General features: G+C 36.8%; 1 protein-coding gene across 8 annotated transcripts in view; it reads right to left on the reverse strand.

The window, feature by feature from the left end:
* EPB41L2 (erythrocyte membrane protein band 4.1 like 2) overlaps positions 1-14,962 on the reverse strand; it is a 128,044-nt gene that overhangs the window by 10,590 nt on the left and 102,492 nt on the right. For 2 of the 8 annotated variants that reach the window (XM_072855852.1, XM_072855851.1), the window contains 8 exons: positions 12,826-12,888; positions 9,852-9,998; positions 8,371-8,475; positions 5,314-5,460; positions 4,164-4,217; positions 3,395-3,955; positions 1,389-1,511; positions 789-887 (listed from right to left, as the gene is read on the reverse strand). In XM_072855852.1, coding sequence (XP_072711953.1) covers positions 789-887; positions 1,389-1,511; positions 3,395-3,955; positions 4,164-4,217; positions 5,314-5,460; positions 8,371-8,475; positions 9,852-9,998; positions 12,826-12,888 — 1,299 coding nt within the window. The remainder of the gene's footprint in view (positions 1-788; positions 888-1,388; positions 1,512-3,394; positions 3,956-4,163; positions 4,218-5,313; positions 5,461-8,370; positions 8,476-9,851; positions 9,999-12,825; positions 12,889-14,962) is intronic. The other 6 variants (XM_072855853.1, XM_072855854.1, XM_072855855.1 and 3 more) reach the window with 6 other exon arrangements.

A 14,962-nucleotide genomic window follows, 5' to 3' on the forward strand; every position in this document is an offset into this window, starting at 1 on the left:
TCCTTCTCTTTTGCTTCACCCTAAGCAATGTTTTCTGTAATTTTCTTGGAAAACTATGTTAAGCGTTCAATGACAAGAGCTCAAAACTGTGTTGTTGGGGCATGCCTAAAATTTGACAACTATTTTCATAAAATAATAATAACAGTAATAATAATCATCATCATCACCACCACCACACTTCGGTAGTTCTAACACACTCTGGCATGAAACATTACATGAGACTGAAACAGATGTGATGTCCTGTTAACACTGAGTTTTCCTTTCCTTTTCAAGCATGGAATGCAGAGCACATAATTAAGCATGAAAATATTCTTGCAAAGTAATCTAGTGGTATGATCTGTTTTTAAATATGCTCTAAACTTAGCAGCACAAGGATCATCAACACTGAGGCTGAGAAAACATTGTTTCAGTTCATCCTTATAACAGATGCCATTAGCAGAGCTCCTGCGGACCTCAGTTACATTAACAAAGATTCTGTAAGATATCAGTGAGTGATGACAGGACTGAAACTGTAAAAATTTAGGTACATACTCATTTGTCAAACATAGAAATAAGACCTATATGAAGTACTAAAAAAACCTAATCATATTTTTCTCCCTTTCCCTGTCCTGTTCCCAGATATTGCTGCTTATTCACTAGGGCTTCTCTGTTCAAAATCTGTTTACAGGAAGATTAACTCTCACACATGCCTGGAATGAATCCAATCCATTTCAAGTCAGCTTGCTTCAATAAATTATTTTGAGGGTTTGGTTTTTTTTTCAGTTCAGAAAGACATTATTATATTTTACCTTTGTGATGTGTGTAGTTGTAGTAGTAGAAATTGACTCTGATGTAATTGTCTGGGCACTCAGCAGCACACCAGCATTGCCACCAGCACTGCCATCAAACTGTAAGGAAAACAAAAGGTATTTTTTTATTTTGGCATTTAAAAGCTTTGTTTTCACAGGAGAAAAGGATGGTTTTCTTACTAAACACATTCTTTAGTTTAGTTAGAACTGAAATCTAAACAGAAGCCATCCAAGTTTACCAAGTCATGTAAGACTGTTGTTATGGTTCATCCTTGTGGAAAATTTACGATCAAAGCTACATGTTCCTTTGAGGAGCAATGAGAGATTTTAATCAAGTTTCCAAAACTAAAAATGAGTTGTAGATATTTGCAGACAGCAACTAAGTCCTTATATTAAAAAAAAAACACTTAGAACTTTAGGAGTCACACTGCTTTGTCTACATGCATTTCACTTACCTAATTCATAGCCAAAGTATAATCTTAGCTGCTAGAAAAAAGTACAGGTTTTTGAAAAGCATTTTTTGGACATTATCTATTTTGATGTACAAGTAACTGGAATAAAAACCAGCCTGTAAACAATATAATAACCCAGCCACCATACCTGTGGAGATTCATATGTGATAGTTTTAGTTTCTGTTTGAACAATTGGAACTTCTTTAGTGGAGATTTCAGTTCTCTGTGTGGCATCTGAAATGGTTACCATCTCTGTTTTCACTACTGGAGGCTGTGGTGCAAGAAATAACCAATCAATTTAAAAGACAGAAGAACAGTTTGTAAAGTGGACCAAGAAAACACAACCAAAAACTCAAGAAAAGCATAACAGTAAGATAAGTATTTAACTGCCTTCCCAATCAAAAAGCATGCAATAAATAAGCAAAGTGAAATGAAGACTAATACACCAACCCTCTAGTATCTACCTAACATGGTAGGAAAATTTAATCTCCTAATAACCTTGCCAAAGTTCTGTGTTTCAGCCAACAGTACATATCACAGAAGGCAACTGCTAAAACCAAGCTGCAACACAGGTATAGAAAATGTGTAAAAGACCATCACTAGGAAAAAAAAATAATCTTAGTTTGCATAAAGAAGCTGATAGGTAGCTCAGACGGATAAGCTTCATATTAGAATTAATCTGGGAAAATACCTATCATTGCTCAGTTAAACTGCAAATAAGGACTAGAAATTCCAAGGAAATTATGTAAAAGTTTAACTTTTAATATGTACTACTTCTGGAACAGAAAAACAACAATTGGATTTTAAGCAGTCTACATTCAATGTAGTAATTCCAGAAATCAATGGCTTTTTTTGACAACAATCCTAAAGAGCCATTTTAACCATTTAGAGTTAGCTAGTGGTGTTCTCTGCAATATCACAAAGAAAGCAATTAACCAGGGGTCTGTAAGCCAGTGAACTTGTTATCTTATTGGAGCAGATTTTCAATATACTTAAGAACTTAAAGAAAAAAAAATCTAGTAAAGTCTTTAGATATTTTTCTAGATGCATCAATGCATCAGTTGCTATCTCCCATTGATTTTGGGTGCACACGGGGGGAAATCCCAGAAAAAAAAACAACAAACCTTTCTTTCCCTCACACACACTTGCACACACAGCAGCCCTTCTCCCCTTCCTCCAAACTAGCTATGATTTTAGGAATTATGGGTGCCTGCAACTTCTAAAGGTCTTATAAACTAATTCTTTCACATCATTAATCAGAATACCTGTGTATACAAAAGACAACGTAAGAAAGAAGGTAAATTGTTTGTATTTAAGTGCCAAGGAAAAAAAAATTGCCACCATTACAAGAACGAGCAGGTAGACAACTAGTAAAAAACTCCACCCAATTGTTGAAAAACTCAGCAGAAATTCATGCCAACTTTACAAGGAGATGCATCCCTGCACCTCATTTTTTTCCTTTCTGCTTCTTTATAAAGTTTGCCCAGTAATGAACCCTTCAACCTTGTTTGGCTTAAAACAACTGATTGTGACTGGAACCCATGCATGCTTCCCTAAATATCTATTGCACTAGAAGACTTCATAGTAAAATTGTGATATATGCCTCATCCCTTTAAAATGCAGTGCTCTCACCTATGCAATTTCTAGCCAGACTTATTCCAGTCTATACATTCATAACATTTTTTAAAAGGGAAAAAAAGGGAAGAAAAGCAGTGAGTAACGAGGGGAAAAAAAAGGAAAAAAAATTGTGACGGGTGTTTTCTAATTTCAATTGCCAATAGTTTTCCAATCACATTTACATGTCATGGACGTGTCAGAAACAATTGACAAATAGACAAGACGAGACTTAAAACATTGGAAACATGTAAATAATAAATATACATTATGTATATGCATATAAAATAAGGGGGAGATAAAAAGGAGATGGCAGTCTTCGGAAGGTTTGCCTTACTGGTCATTCTAGCAAAAAAGTCAGAAACCATAACTGAAGGAGACAGAATTTCACTGCTCATCAATGGTTTCCCATTCCAAATGATCTCAATCTTGTTGGATGCCTGAAGAGCTGGAGGAATAGGAGAAGAAGAAAGGCAGGTATATTTTCACCCCAAGAAATATCTCTGCTTAATCTAGTTGTCAAACTGTTCTACCATTTACCTCAGAACAACAAATTATTTGTGGTGCAACATCAATGTCAACATGAGACACATCTCCATTGAGTTTGAGCTGTTCTTCCTCTTTTTCTTCACCTAAATCTTGCTTAATTTCCTCTGACAAATTCTTCTCTTCTGTAGCTATGGTCACTGCATTTTCCTGGACCAAATCTTCAGCTGTAACTTGTGTGTGCTCAACTGGTACATTTAGTTTACTCCCTTCTGGTGTGGCTTCCATATGCTGTATTTTTTCTTCATGTTCTTTCTTTTTCACGTCTTCCTCTTCTTCCTGTTCTTCCCTGATGACTTCCTCAATTGCCCTATGATGTGGCTGGTATTCTCCCACCTCTTCATCCTCACTCTCACTACTACTGCTGCTGCTGCTACTATCTGATGGCAATGATGAAGAGTCCTTTTTTGACAGATGCTCCACCTTACATGTTTCCCCAGCATCAGTGGCAACTTGCATTTTCCCTTTGTTGGTTTCGTCTATGACTAGTGTTTCTTCTATCCCAACCTCTGCCTGCTTCTTCTCCTCCACTATGTCCAGAGTCTCATGTGAACTCTGCACAAAAAACATGGATGAGGAAAAACAAAAGTAGAGTATATGAATAAATTAAAATGATGGAAACAAAATTAGCTGATGGCTGGTTCATGTCATGTAGAAGACAAAAGATGGTTGTGATGGTTAACTGAAAAACGAAGGAAAGAAAGAATGAAGGTGGATTGGAAGAGTTAGAGCCAAATTTAACTATGGAAAAAATCAGTAGAACCTTATCAGCATCGCTGACTCCAGTACAAGGCCCTTCTGCTCTGGAAGCATGTCTCTGTGAAACAAAAAGCAATCAGAGGACAAAAATCAATGCATGACCCTTTTCAACAGTGTAACATCCTCCAAGCAAGCTTTAAGAATGTATATACATGATACTAGACAGATACTGTGTATTCACTGCAAGACTCACATAGAACTATTCTCCTTTCCTTCCACTTCATTGAAATATTTCATTCAAAAGCAGGTAAGAATTACGGACATTATTAATTGGGATAAGAATTTAATTATGAAAGACTGAAAATAAAAGCATGAATGCACTGGCCAGTGATGCTACTGAGGCAGTTATTTCTCTCAGTTAAATTGGGAATTAAGAATAAAGAATATTAAGGGAAAGTAAAAAAACCCCACAACTATTTAGCATTCTATTCTCAGTTTATCATCATACAAAATAAAAAAATACTTTATTGTAAGATTTTATTAGTTGTTAATCTTTGGTCTGCTGCTTTATGAAACTTAATAGGTAACAAGAGGGAGACTGTTTAGGGTGGTATGTTGTCAGAATAGCAATATATGATTACCAAGATGATCCCATTAGGATTCAGTTCGGAGCCAAAATGATGAGATTAAAGCAGTTATATTAGTATTTGTTCCATAACAGAATGATCTGTGATGGATATCCCAGAAAGCCCGCCGTAAATTATGTATTAAGTAGGTTTTTTTATCTAATGTATTTTTAGCGAATGGTTTGCAGCAAAATTTGAGTTCAGACTACAAAAATCAACACATCATCTGTGACTTAATCCTAGCTTTTATTGCTGGTTACCAAGCAGAGCACCTACAGAGCATAAGCCAGCATCCCTGGTGAAGCTTAAACAAGCGCCAGTTAGTATTTCTGGAGTGTTGCAAATAGAGAATTTAGCTCTCTAGCTGGATCTCTCGCCCCTCTAACACAAGCAACCAGCTTACCGGCTCCGAGACACGAGAAGTAAGCTGCAGGCCGCCTTTCTGGCATTTGTAAGGCGCTGGGGGTCGGCGGTTAATCTTTAGACGGGATGGGAGCCTAAGCCCATGCCCAGGTAACCTGCTCAGCCCCTACCGTCCCGACGCCGGCGGTGCAGGCGAGAGGAGCGCAGCGGCGGGGGGGGAAGCACCTGAGGCGGCGGCGCGGCCGAGGCGGCGGTCTCTTCCCCCGCAGCGCCCTCTGCTGGCCCCGGGCTGGCGGCGGCGAAGGGCCCTCTCCCGCTAGCGCAAAAGCCCTCCTTACTAAATAAAATGGACGTTATCTCCTCTTCTAGGCTCTAGACGAGTTAGAAAGGGGAAAGGAAAGAATTAAACAGTGGCGGACGGAGCGGCAGCGACCTACGAAGGAAAGGTTTGGCAAGAGGACACGTGACAAGGAAAAGGGTGCGGCTGGGAGGGTGCCGCAGGAGCGCGGGCTGTCCGTGAGGGGAAGTGGGAGCGGCGGGACAAGCAACGGCTGTCACCACAGCTCACAGTCGAGCTCTAATACTGCATCTCTCCACCATGCACGTCACACGATAACAATTAAAAACATTAACATTTCCATGGATTTTCCAACCAGAACAGTTTACTTAGGCAGTAAATCCGTATTTACTGTTGGGATTTTTCCCTTTTAAAAATCCATTTTTAACACCTTCTGATGCCTAACCGGCTCAGAGCTTCAGGGTAGTCAAATACATTGGCTTTGAACATACATACCCACAATGCTGAAACGAGGTTTTCGTTATAATATATGTTATACGTATAAGTTTTCAAATGCTTAAATAACCTAAGCAAATTTGTTTCTATTAAAGAATCTGTTTTCAAAAAGCCTTTCCCATTCTACCAGGAAAACTTGTTTTATTCAAACATACATAAAAGGGTACGTTGCTTTAAAGCAGAAATTACGTTCATAGTCTGGTCTATTTTCTGTAGTACTATAAATCTGTATGGTAAAGCAAACTCTTTAAAATTCACGTGGGTACAAGCCTCTGGAAAGGCTAAAATTATTTATTCCAGTTTTCCTTCCACGAGCTCTTGTACTAAGTTAGAAGTAAAAACAGTTAAAATAAAAAGCCAAGAATGTAACAAATACCTAACACGGACATAACACACATTTTGGCGACATTCAGTAAGATACGTTTCTGCCTTAGAAAACAGTACTACAGAGAATCACGGCAGAAGCACATGCCAGAGGAAAGCCAAGGTGCCATGCAGACAACTGCAGTCCGTGTGGACTCACCCTGTGAGTAGCAATGCAGAATCTGAACTGCTGTTAAGTTACACCATGCTACTGTGCGTATACTACAACACATATGGCATGCAGAAGAACAGAGAAGGAAAAGAAAAGGAACCCCTATATTGTTTTCCCTACAATAAAATTTAAAGTATATTTCAAAGGTGGCTAAGAAAATTTAATGTGAATGCAAGTTACTAAATCTGCCCTCAGGTAACACTCAATATCCATCAGGGCAATGTGTTCCTCATCCCCACTTTCTTTCCCTAGTTTACCACGTCAAATAAATGTTCATCTATTAATAGATTACATCAAAAGGCAAAAATGTTCATGATACTCCTTCTATCATACTCTGGTACCACATGCTTTCTAACCACTCAAAGCAGTAAAAAAAAGGCAGGGGAAAAAAAATAATCTTTACGTGGTATGTGGTCAGACTGTGTGCATCTCTCTCTCCCCCCACATATGTATATAATTAAAGACAGGCACATACCACTCATCTTTTTGCATTTTACCACCCTCAAATTCTTAGGTCTTCTGATGTTTTAAAAGGAAAACCCCAATCACACAATTTGTTTGATAACGTAACTCTTGTTCCCTGAGGAGGCATTTAGTAAAAATGGTTAAAAGTATAGATAGAACTGGCACTTTTCATCAAGTTACTGTAGTTACAATAATGCATCAGCCTGTGAAGCTGTTTAAATTCCTGGCAAATTCCTTCTAGTACATAGTCATATACACTAATATGAAATACTGTTTACAAGCAGCAGGGGGGGAATGGATTAAAAAAATATAAAATATTGCAGGTATCCATAACACAACAATATTTCACACATGTATTTGTGACATACATATCAATGTGTCACAATTTATGTTCTAATTAAGTCACAGATGCTGTGCATTTGTGGGAGTATGGTGATACAGAAGTATAGTGGCACAAACAAGATGTACCCAAAATAACATTTCTCATACACAGAAAATAACTTATTTGCAAGTATTTTCACTGGAGCAAAAGAAGGAAGAAAAGAAAGAATATTAGCAGTGGTATCCCTGCTTTATTCTCGTCTATTGTCCAACTATCCTAAAAGACAGGCAAGGAAACATACAGTCCAGGAATAGGACTGAGCAATGTATTAATCTACTAATACCACCAAGTTTATAAGTTGGGGGTAGCAAAACACTTGAACACAAACTTCTCTACATCCATCAACAAATATTTCAGGATGGAAATACACTGTTTCTGAAACCTTGTATTTATATATGTTACTGAAATAGGACTGACAGCTTTACATTAACCTACTTTTGTCCCACTTCTTCAGTGGTGGAAAATAGTCCAAAAGTGATGTAAAAAAGCAACATCACAATTGCTACCCATTGTCACTATCACACTGCTCGTAGTCCCACTGGTTATATAGTGTTATTCACTGCATAGATGTTAAACCAGCTTATGGGGGAAAAAATTTCCCTCTTTTCCTGGATGAAGAGAGAGGTATGGAAGTGTGGAGGTACTCAGAATCAGATTGCCTTTGAAATGAAGCTGCTTCTACAACATTATTGATTTGAATAATGATTACATAGTGAACACGTAAAGCAAAAGTTCTTGAGTGAAGTGTCAAATAACTGCAGACAATTATTTCCATACAGAATGGAAATACATGTTTTGCTGTCATCCTAGTCACATAAAATACAGTAATTTTCCGGTCAAAAATTGGTTTTCTTTTCAAACAGTAGCCCTTCAGAACTTCACAGCTAGTTTGGTGTTTAAGCAGAATGTTACTGGCATTCATATATGCGTGTATACATATATACACATACACACACACAGATCCTAGTTTACAACTCAACCTTCTCCTTTCAGTACTGGCTTAAAAAAAAGTTATCTCCATCAGGGAAAAAAAAAGGAAAAGAAAGAAGTGCCCAAGCTAGCCCACAGCAGATACAGCAAAAAGGCAGTAGGTTTCACAGCAGCCACCTTATCGGTTTCCTCTGGTTTTGCTCCAGCATTCCATGGCATTGTGGTCCATTGCTTCTCCTTCCCCGGCAGCATTTTCACTTGGAAAATGTGGTCTCCTTTTTTCTATTTAGTTTTCATTTTATAAAACCAGTGTAAATCAACAAGCAATGAGACAGACACTATACATAAACATAAAACCATCTGAAAGTGACAGAACATACTAGACGAGGAAAAAAAAAATACAGAGATAAAAGAAGTTGGAGGGGCCTCAACTTCAATACAAAGAAATCAACACAGAAAATACACACAACCACATAACAAAAATTAAGTTACACTTTTACATAAATGTCTATTTTAACCAAAAAGATATTTATAGCTATTAAATGAACCAATGTGCCGCAGACATTTGAAAATTTGACCAGCATTTGTACCTATTTATATACCACTATCCGTAGAAATATTCAGGTACTACTCAGAAATTTGAGGAAATAATCTCTTGGCAGTAACCATAAATTAACAAAATAGTCACTAAAGAAGTGATCCATAGAGTCAGTGATTGCATTATCTGTATGCACATACTCACAGTTCAGATTGCTTATGTATCCTATTGAAATAATGTCTTATTAACAAAAATCATTCGGTAGCATCAAGCAAGCTTAATTGAAAGTTCACCCCTCTGGGGATTGAAGAGAATACTTAAGAATTTAATGGCATAGGACAACAATACATTTAGGAGGGAAGGGTGAGAACAATGGTGGAAGAAAAGGATAACAACAGAAGATAAACTGATTGCTTTCAAAGACTGATTTGCTCTTCTACTCTATGAAAGAAGCAGCAAATAACTCCTCATAAAACTAAAAGTTTCACAACAGCAAGAGAAATTTATTTGTGTAGTTTTCTTGCCACAAGCATTCAGGATGATATTTGTAGAAAATAATTTTCCAAACTGCTGTTTTAAGGTTCAGTCAGGAAGGAGGTATACAGAAAAAGTACGTAAATTCATTTTACAGACTTTTGGAGATTAAGGTGAGTAAATTTTAACAACTACATTAAATATGTCCCGAAGAAGTCAACACTGTAAATTAACTGATCATGTAAGGTCCTTCTGAAACAACACACAGGCTGTGTGTGTGTTTATGCACAAGCTGTCTACAAAGAGTTAAAGAGAGGGAAAAGGAGGCAAAAGTTCTACTGTCACTGAAAAGTTATCTCCATCAATCTGTGTAAATCAGAGTGAAATTTAGGCTGTCCTTAACACACAGGAAAATACTGCCATCACCTCCATTTTTGTCTAGTTATTCTAATTCGGTTGTTTTTGTAGAAGAATAAAATTCCACACATTATTTAAAGTCAGGTCCAATGGTAAGTGGTAAAAAGTTAATGTACACTTAGTATAAACAAATATTACATTAGCCAAAGAAAGTGTTAATCTAAAGCACAAACTGCTACATACAGGGTTGTATGGAAATGCATGTGGACAAGCGTCTGCAGTGACATACCCCTTGTGTCTGTAGGGACAGAGGTGTGATACGCCGCTTTTCCCACTCATTTGGGCGTGGTTCAGGTGTGGATTCCATGAAATTGCGCTTGAGCTCACTAATGCTAGCCTGGTGTTTCAGTAAGTCGTCCTGGGTCTTATCCAGGTCCTAGCAACCCGCAACGTAAAACAAAGTAGGACAAAACACAACAAAAGCAAACTTAACTGGAAAAAAAAAAAAAAAAAGAAACAAAACCAAGGAAAGTGCCTTGTGTCTGAAGAGCTATTCTTCTTTGAAGTGCCTTAAAATAAAAAGGTTTAAGGCTATAAGGGAACTAAGATTTTTTTGTTTTGTTTTTGTAATGAGGGGCCACTCATACACTGTTTCTTCCATATTTTAAGGCAAAGGAAAAATAATGCTGTGCATGGTTAGTTAACAGAGGGCTATTTTCATGCAAAACATGAAACTACTAACCCTATGAAACAATAATGATTTCCAGTTGTTGCTTGCTTTCATCTGAGATTTGTAAGCACAGAAGCAAGCATGTTGGGATATTGCACAACTAACATTACTGAAAGCAGCTGTAAGAAAGAATAGTCTAACCCAAGAAGCATTATAAAAATGCATCTTTCTTGATATTACAAGCTCCATGAAAAATACTTACTTCTGTGAAGACAATACTATGGGGCCAAATATGCAAGCAACTAACACCTGTTTAACTTCAAAGGGAATACTCATTGTGCCTGTCATGTAGGCTTAAACTTACTGGAAGAATCAGATTTAAAGACTTAAAGCCTGGTATCTGGCAATTCCACATTTAAGAACCTGACATCAGACACAGCACTCAAGTAGGGATTGTTTTTGCACATACCAATACCAAAGAGATGTTCTCGCTATCTTGCACCTACACAGGGCAAGTGCAAAGGGGACACCACAGCGTGAATATCAAATTAGATTTTGTGGTGACCCATTGAGGCTAAGCTGCAGCACCTTGGATCAAATAACTACAAGCTAGTCTTTCACTTTATACCAGATACAGGAGCAGACATAAGGATCAGGAGTTACGCAGAAACATAACTGTTCTGGTAAGTGGGCAAAAATCTATCTGCTTATCTCTCTTGGAAATTCATTACCCTTTAAATACAATGCTGGGCTTTGGTGGGAAGAGCAGATTTCACTCTGCTTTCATAACCTGTCCTCCTTCCAGCATGCCAGGTCTTGAGAAAAGCCTATGTTGGTTATGCACACTCTAACACGAGAATATTTCTTCAGTATTCTGTGGTGAAATTTAATTAAGCCTCAGATCCATTTTTTAGTACAGAATTGAAAGACTGATGATTAAAATGGAATAATATAAATGTAGACATAATTACTAATGCAGTTTTATCAAAATAATATAATCAGATACAATAATTTAGGTAAAGCATCTGGTTTTTGTACGAAGATTTTATAGACTTTGTAACAGAACATTTTGAAATTTTACTTCAACATATTGGTTAGGATTTTTATAGCCAGTGCTCACAATGCAAAGACACCCTGTCTTAGGTCATGAAAAATCCAAACCCAATACAAACTCATTAGTTTCCTTTTCACTTGCATGTTCAGCACCAGTAAGATTTGGTGCAGCACATCTATTTCGTAATTCTGTGAATATTCACACATGCACTTTGAACACTAAGAACTTCACCCCTTCTGGCAACTCAGTAGGCTTCCTATTGTTACAGGACCAGTGCTTCACTTTTAATCTAGTACTAACAAATGAGACATTAAATATGTCCCCCTAAAGTATGTATTTTCTGAGTGAAGTAAAACCTTATGCCAAAGGCATTCTATTACCCCACTGAAGCTCGTAACTATCATGTCATAATTTTAAAACCTGTCTTGGCTTGACACAAGGCACGTTTCTTGGACTTGATCCAAGCACAGTTACGCAATGCACACTTTCAGTGCTTTAGTAAGTTATACACAAGCAAAGTTTCAACAGTGATCAAAAGCTGCAAAAAGCCAAAAAACATATTAGTTGGGTTACTGCGATCCATACATCTCCTTATTACTGAAGAAAACCAATGATTTTTAAAAAGACAGTTTTTGTGACAAAGGGAATTATTTATAGCCCCATCTGGATGAATAAAATAAATTAAAGACAGCAGTAGGATTTTCTAAAATTTCTTCAGTTACTAGTTTATGTTATTAACCACAAGTTAAATGACACTGATTATAACTACAGCCAGTCTTTGATAAAGTAATCCAGATTAACAGACTATATGGAAATTCTTATAATAAAAATCTCTACTTCAGTGACAAAGCACGACACATTAACATACTGTTCAAAGCTCTTTGTTGTTGCTCATCTTCAATGAAAACCAACCTTTAGGAAGGAAGAATTACTTCCATTTGAAAAGTGAAAAAATAAGGCAAAGATTTCAGAAGCATATCTAAACACTCCCTTTAAAAATCTGATCCTTACATACATCTCTCAAAGCTCCTAAAAATCAATAAGCATCAGAAACAGATTTTCCATACTTCTATCACTGCTTGTGCCTTACTAACTCCATTTATTCAGACAACATATTTGATAAAGGTTGATTAAACTGGTGAAAACTAGAAACCCTGCTCAACAGAAGATGCACACATTGAGCAGCAATGTATAAAAATCCCATTTAGGATTATGAATTGGACCCATGCGTTTGTTTTATCTAAATAGGGCTATTATTCCCCATTGCCACCTTGAAAACATCTAGCAAAAATACACAAAATGTACATTCAACATTCAAGCTGAGGGGTTTTTTTGTTTGTTTGGATTTTTTTGGTGGTTTTTTGTTTGTTTGTTTTAATTTAGATTCAGAAACTAGAATGATATCATGCAACATTTCCAAGCTGTTTTTCCCCCATGCACTTCATGCACTGTGTCTGTAACAGCCTGCAAGTGGCCTCCCATCCCATGCAGCCTGGCAGCCCGTGAGAAGGGAAAGTGTTTCTTATATTATATACAAACCTCCAACATTAAATTGCTATGTCTGACATAAATATTTTCCCCGTCTACTCTCAAGGAATTGCTCTGTGAAATTAAGCCACACACACACACAAAAAAAACAAAAACAAACACACACAAACAAGAAAAACCAAAATGAACATAAAATGTACCAGCAAGTAAATAAAAAAGGCCCTTAGAATCAGACAGTTAAATAAAGGAAATAAAATGGTAAGGTGAAAAGGCACTATTCAGACTAAACTCACAGAAAGTTTAGGGTGCTAACAAGGCAGGCAGCTACAGCCAGATTTAATTGTAAAAAAAAAACCATGCACCTTCTGCTGTGCTTCCTCCTCTTCAGATTCCACCTATGTGAGCACGTGGCAAATTATCAAGAAAAGGAACCATTAACATACACTTACAGACCAACACAGAGGCTTCATCTCTTTGTAAATGCTGCAAAGCGTGCTATATTTACAGACCTTTACTGTTTCGGCCCCAGATGTTGTTGAAATTATTAAGCGACTTTGGTCTTCCTTCACCTACATTGTTGTAGAATGGCTAAAGTAATATTTGGCATAAGCGGCATGAAAAATGGAAGTTTCACACTATGTCCCTTTCTTGCTGTACTTTTCAGTGTTTTCCCAGATGGAAATTTAAGAATGAGTAAAGAAAAAAAATGATATGTGTAATTTCTATGGTAAGCGCTTTAAACTGCAACAGGTTGATGGGAAAATGGAATCTAATGCATGAGTTCTTTTGGTAAGAGAGTCAAACACCTAAATACTGTATTTACAAACTGTCCTAATTATTTTAAGAAATAATTAAAATTTGTTGCTGTCTTGGGATGAGTTATTTGCACCCCACCCACCTTTTTAGGTGAATATATTGTTCCTCAAACGGCAATACACTCAGTTGGAAATGATAGCTAATCTTCATATTTTACCTACCAGTATTCTGAATGCCTTAAGGCATAGCATTCTTTAAAAAGCAAACCACTTCCCCGTCTTTCCACAGGTACAAATATCAACTACTAATCTTAGGAAAAGATGCATTTAGAAGTCAACACTGTGCAAGTACATAAATTTGAAGAGGGATTTACTTATTGCACATACTATTGCATTTTGGACTCTGTGTGAATGCATACACAATGTGGTACATATCACATTTTTATCCATTTCTCACTTATCTGGGGTTCTATTTTCTGTAACTTTATGTTGCAAAAGATGGATTGAATTAGGTTACATAAAAATTGAGAAAGTCTTTAAAGTCATGTTTTTCATTATTTTAAACTTAGATTGCTGTTTTTAATGGCATCATGTCGTATTTAGCATGTTTTTAATATGTACATTGTATTGATTTAATCAGTTTAATAAACTTTGTTAAATGTAACATTGAACAGGCCCTCCCCCTTTTTGATTCTATAATATGTGGTTTCATATTTCCTTTGAAGATCAAAATAAACCACCTTTTTCTAGTGGTATTGCTGTAACATGCACAGCAGACATAAGGAAAGGAGGCATTTTGTCAACCACTCCAGATGATCAGAGCAACGTATTAGTGTGACAGGCTTCTGTACAGCAATTTTAACAGTGTATTTCAAAGAACGTTCAGACTCCAGTGATTAAAGTCTGACAAAATCTGCAATCCCAGCTAATGGACGAAATCAGTCTCCACCTTAACTGCTGCTAGAGATTAATCAAAGCACTTAAAAAAAAAAAAAGTGCCTTGGACAGACTCAACTTTGCACACACCCTTGTAGAGCAGAAACATCTGAAATCTGGAATAACAAAAAAGCTGATTCTAAAGGATTCAGAGTTTTCCGAATTCAGCTTTTAGGAATTTCACTTTTCAGATCTAAACAGAACTTTGGAGAGGTGCATTCCAGTCAATGTATGCAGGAGACATGCATTTTAACACAAACTCATAGTGCAAGTAGCACAACTTGCAAATAGTATAAAATAATAATATATCTATTATTACACAGCACTTTCAGTATTCAGATTTATGTGCTTGTAAACATTTTGAACTACAAAGCAACTCTACCTGCAGCTCAGTATCCGTGGAATCTAATGAAATTGTGCATGCTGTAGGAATTCAGGCAGAAAAACCACCAGCTACCTATTGACTAAAAATCCCACAATGGCAATTTTTCACAAAT

The sequence above is a fragment of the Ciconia boyciana genome, chromosome 3 (genome assembly GCF_034638445.1).
Source record: "Ciconia boyciana chromosome 3, ASM3463844v1, whole genome shotgun sequence".
Taxonomy (NCBI): domain Eukaryota; kingdom Metazoa; phylum Chordata; class Aves; order Ciconiiformes; family Ciconiidae; genus Ciconia; species Ciconia boyciana.